This window comes from Hydra vulgaris, chromosome 11 (genome assembly GCF_038396675.1).
Source record: "Hydra vulgaris chromosome 11, alternate assembly HydraT2T_AEP".
Lineage (NCBI taxonomy): Eukaryota > Metazoa > Cnidaria > Hydrozoa > Anthoathecata > Hydridae > Hydra > Hydra vulgaris.
The window spans coordinates 3,894,421-3,900,000 of record NC_088930.1 but is presented as its reverse complement, the minus strand read 5'-3'; the positions used below and the strand labels follow the sequence as shown (position 1 = coordinate 3,900,000).

General features: G+C 28.4%; 1 protein-coding gene across 1 annotated transcript in view; it reads right to left on the bottom strand.

The window, feature by feature from the left end:
- The window catches only part of LOC101234878 (aladin), a 68,737-nt gene extending 63,814 nt beyond the window's left edge, over positions 1 to 4,923 (bottom strand). Inside the window, exons 1-2 of the mRNA XM_065809832.1 lie at positions 4,597 to 4,923; positions 4,391 to 4,521 (exon numbers count right to left, since the gene is read on the bottom strand). Coding sequence (XP_065665904.1) covers positions 4,391 to 4,521; positions 4,597 to 4,686 — 221 coding nt within the window. The 5' untranslated portion in view covers positions 4,687 to 4,923. The remainder of the gene's footprint in view (positions 1 to 4,390; positions 4,522 to 4,596) is intronic.
- Positions 4,924 to 5,580: the final 657 nt, after the last annotated feature.

Genomic DNA, 5,580 nt, shown 5'->3' with positions numbered 1-5,580 from the left:
TATATACTGAGCAAAATTATTATTTTAGTTTTTCCAAAACTTTCGCATAAAAACCTTTTGAAAAAGTCCTTAATTAACCCCATATTACTTTCTGTTCAAAAGTTATGAACCAATGTCCATGAAAACAGCTGTTTGGCCCACTGTGCATTGCTCTTCCTTTGTTATACTAATGTAGCTATTCCAGATGATTTTTTTTTTCCAATATATTTATATATGATTAACATAGTTGTATAGAGCTTGAAAAGACTTAAAAAATGAGGGGTCTTTCAACTTAAGTTAATTGGATCCAAAGTTATTGCATCTTTTGTGCTGGAAAAACTGATGATTTTTTGACAAAACGCCTTGTCCTTAAGTATGGAAAAATTGGCATGAAATGAAACAGAAATAAAATAAAAAAACATCAGAAATCAAGCACAAAAATCAAAACAAACAATATACAAAGGAATAAAAACATTATATACATAATTTCTAAACAAAATTCTTAAGTATTATTTCTTTAAAAAACATAAATAAAGACTTATTTTAATTTGAGGAAAGGCTGTAATTGCTATTTCCATCTGGACTCTTTCACTAAACACTGTTTTTTCTATATAAATTAACCTTGAAGTTTTTAAATGCTGAGAACTAAAAAAATTATGTATAAATGTTAAAAAGAGTCCACATTCCATTAAATTCCTCATCCCTTTTTTAATATATATGGAAAGTTTCATACAAATTAGATGTGTTTTGGTGCTTAGGAAATCTTACCTTCAAAAACTACTTTAGAAAAAACGTGTCCCGCAGCAAGTTTTATTATCAATAGTGGTCTTAAGATATGAATGATATACAAAAAAACCATGTTAAACATAGTACTTTGTATATGTGGTTGGAAAGAAGTTGAGTCAAACTAATTAATGCAAAAAAAACCTCAAGGTTCTAGCTTTACTATAAAAAAAGATATAAGAAAGTAAAGTTCATGAAAATTACATATTTTTTTGTCAAAAATCAAATGTTTTTCGTTGCGCTCTGGAATCACTAACTAATGACCTTAATAACTCTCTAAAGTTTTCCACAGTTTATCACTTTGGTGACAACACAGATCTGCTTTCAATAAATAAATCACTAAAATAGATAAACAAAAGTAATAATCTACTCCAATGGCTTCTTTCCAATAAACATTCGCTTAACTTCAAAAAACTAAAGTAATCATCTTTAAATCTGGTCAAACAAAAGAAAACTTAAATTTAACATTACATGGTCAAAAAAAAAATATCTTAGTACCAAACTAATGCGAATTTAAGTTTTGTATAGATTCAAAATCTAATACTGAAATTAACCAGGTGTAATGGCATGTTAGCTAAGGTTTGGCATTATCTCAATCCTGAAACATTCTTTTTCCTAAACACTCCTTATCAATATCAATGTTGTACTTGAATCTTCCCAGATATGCTTGTCAAATATAGAGACAAACCCAGTCTCAATTTTTTTTAAGATTATCTCACCTCTAAAAAAAACCCCAAAATAATCTATTTTCAGCATTTTAACTTGGACCCTGACATCCTCTACTACATACAAAAAATACTCAAATTAAAGCATCTCATTCAACATTTGATTGTTTGACCATTTAAATGCTGATTTTTTACTACTGGTAATAGTTCCTTTTTAATTTATTTTTATATAAGTATTCTTTTTCTAATCCTTACTATTGATTGTTATAACTGATTACTGTGATTATTCCTTTTTATTTTAAAAATATCTAAATGTTTCTATTGTTCTACTTTAATGTTGTTATGTTATTTTATATAGCTGCACAGTGGGTCAGAATGCCCATTTTTGTGCCAAAATTATTTTTTTATTAAATATTATTAAATTTGTAAAATTATATTAATTTGTAAAAATAACATACTTAGAGCTTCTAAACATATTTGTGACTAAAAAAATGATTTTATTAACTTTTTTTTTCTTAATAATTAGAAATACAGCAAAAAAAAAATAAAAAAAGCATTTTTTCACATCTTCTCAACTCAATTCAAACACAATCCACAGAATAAACATTAAAAAATTACATTTTACTGTTTTTAATAGGTACACAATCTTATGAAAAAAATACTTTCATGTCTTATCAAATCATTCAAACACAATTTACAACTTTAAGGCAACCATCTATGTCTGCATATATTTAAATGAAGTATTTACAAATTTACAATGTTATCTCCTGATAATAATAACTCCAAAACCTCAACAGGAAAGTCTTTCTTTTTTGAAGTGCAGGTTTGCCTCAAAGATGCTATGACAGGATCAGATGAGCATATAAATCTTTTCAAAATGTCCTTATTTGCCATACATCTTGTAGCTTTTCGAGCATGACGTTCACGAAACCGTTTGAAAAATTTGTTTGTTGCCTCCTGTGCTTCTTCACTCATCATTCCAATTGGCAGTGAGATTCTATTAATGATGACTGGGCCGTGGATCAGCAGTTTGTGGAGGCTTTGTGGCATGTAGTACCATGGGTACAGTTTCACAAACAACTTTGCAGTTTCTGTACACATCATGGTAAACTTTTCAGTATTTATTTCAAAGCCACTTGATATGCTTGACAAAATAATGTGCAATTTTAAAATTAGTTCCTTGTTGACACCTTTTATATTTGCAAAAGAAATGGCATCAGTAAATGCTCGTCGAGAAGTGTTGCCATCATTAGATGTACCAGATCCTCCAGACTTTGGTTGATCAACAACAAGGCCCATCTGTTGAAGAAAAGCTTGTTGGATGTGAGACTTTGTTTCAGCAACTTGTGCTTTGTCTTCTGCTGTTCTTGCTTGCCAATTTTTGATAGGCAACTTGTAACCAATATGCAGAAAACATTCAAAACATCAAATCCAGTAATGCAGTGTAGATAAACCATACTGCAAGCCTTTTGCCTGGTAATTTCTTACTATGCTGGCATCAATGTTGTTCATCTCTTTTGGTGAGCATCCACAGATAGAGCAACACTGACTTGAGTTAGTGGCCTCAGATAAAGCTGTGTGTACTTTTCCATCAATCATTGTTATTTCAATCACATGCTTTACTTGAAGTACTTTTCCATTGTTTAATATAATTTTTGTACAATTTAAGTTCCTTATTTCTTCTTTTAGTTGAGCTTCTTCAGAGATTATATATCTTTAGACTCTCTTTCAAACTGAAAACGCAAAGTGCGACAGTACAGAGTTGATGATGGTTTTAGGTTTCGCCACAAAGTTGTCTTTTTTCCACCAGCAAATGAGCTCAAGTCAAGTGGTACTATGCAAGTTAAAAACAATGACTCTTCTATTTGTATATTACGGATACCATCTTTAGACACTGTTTGCTTATAGACACTTTGCCCTGAGAGAGTTTTATTTTGTTACTATTGTCAAAAATTCTCTTTACTGCATGTACCTCATCAAGTTTATTTTCTTTTTTAAGAGAAACTTTTGCTTCAAAAAGTAGTTCATTCGATGAATGCCCATGTTGTAGAGAGTTGTACACCTGTACTTTGTTCGAAGTGAACAGTCATCAAAATTCTCAATTGAAGGCCTGCCACGTGTATCTTGTTTCACAGGAATATCAGTAAAAACATCAATCTCTGTCTGTAGCCACTCTTTATGCTTTTTTTCGAAACAAATATGGTTACCTTTTAAGTCCTGCCATCTCTTTTTTATATGAATTAGCAATGTTTCCAGCTTAGGGTTAGGGTTTTCCAGATTCATACCATTGATAACACCCTTTAAAACACCATGGTCAGAGACTTTTAATTTATTTTCTAGCATGTAGGTATATATATCAATGTATTTCCTTTTAACCTATAAATTCTAAAATACATTCATTAATGTAAAAAATACAATACATTAATTTTATCCTAATGTATTGTATTTTTTGTTTTTTATTTTCATCAATTAAGGTGGACACTTGAAATTAGTACTTGTACTATGCGTAAATACTCCATGAAATAGAAAATCTGTTTCTCTATATATTTGATTTGATTACACCAACTTATAATTAAATCTTTTCAACATAATCATTGTATAAAACATATTATAATATATTTACATTATAGATACATTTTTAAACTGTAGTTTTTAGTTATTGTTCTAATACTACAATTTTTAATAACAACTTATATCACATTTTACATTTAACAAATTTTAAAACAAACCCACCAATTAAAACCATAAAACTAAATTTGACATTGTTTAAAAACCTATTCTAATTTAATAATTTAAATTTTATGTTAACAATGTTTTTATTTCTTTGATTTACTTTTTAAGAAACCACTTTTGACTAAATTGTAAACTATTCTCATAGATCATTTGTTAAGTTTAAAATTTCATAAAATTATTTGAAGAATTAATTCAATAAATCTGAAATATTTGCTTAAAAAAACACGTACCAAGCAGATCTTACTGTTTCAACCAAACTTTTATCTGCAAATAAAAAAGGTTGCTTTTGTGATGTTTCAAAGCATGCAAGATTCTTTTTTTGATATATATTTTTCAACTCAATTCTTCTATAATCAGGAGCCTTAAATAAAAACATATTTTGTCAAGTAAGAAGTTCAATAAATGATAACACTTTTTTAAATATATGTGTACTCACATAAGAAAGATCATTTAAAAGCATTGAATTTCTTTCGCATACAGTGGGATTTAAATTTGACGGAGGTTGAAAATCAGATAAAGTTGCCATGATATTAGAATCTTATCAAAAATCCTATGAATAATATTTTTTTTTTAATTTAATATCAACAATAACAATCAAAAAGCAATTTCATCAACAAAACTTGAAAAAGTTTTTGTCGACAACTAAATAGAACTTTTGATACAACTGTTTGAATTACAACTCGCATATTTTTACAAGTTTATTATTTTTTCAAATATTTAACAAATGTAATAACTACTTTATAAATTATATAATTAATTGAGTTACGATTCAAAACAAATCAAAAATATATAATTAGACCGGTAGGCACGTGGTACCTATACTTTCAAATTTTTGCAAAACCGTGTGGCGGTAAATTTTGTTGGGCGAAGGCTTTTATAAATTACTCAACTTTGTTTGCCGATTCAAGTTAGTTCAAACAACTTATGGTCAGAAATCTGAAAAAAAATTGGCTAAATTTCGTGCAAAATATTTAAATTAAATCGAATATTTTATTAGAATTCATTGTAATAATAAGTTCATTAAAAACAAGTCTTTAGCAACACCATAGCAACGGCTAGCTAACATTAAAAAACATTAATTGCAAAATAGGAAACTTGCATAACTATAAAATTCAAGTGAAAGTGGTAGAACTTAAGCTGAAGAAGTATGATGCGTAGCCCAATAAAGTCCATGCGCAGCAAAACTTCTATATTAGAACAGAAAAAGAAAAGTATGGAAATAAGTATTAATATTATAAAAAGTATGTTTATACGTAAGCATATTTTAGAGCCTCCTTTGACATCCTAAGCATACCCGAGTCTGTTAATAAAAATTTTAAAGGGTTTTAAAATGTGACATGTAGGGTAAACCACCCAGTGTGTGACGCTTTTTTTTGCATAGTTTTATATAAATAATAATTTTTTACTTATTACTTTATAA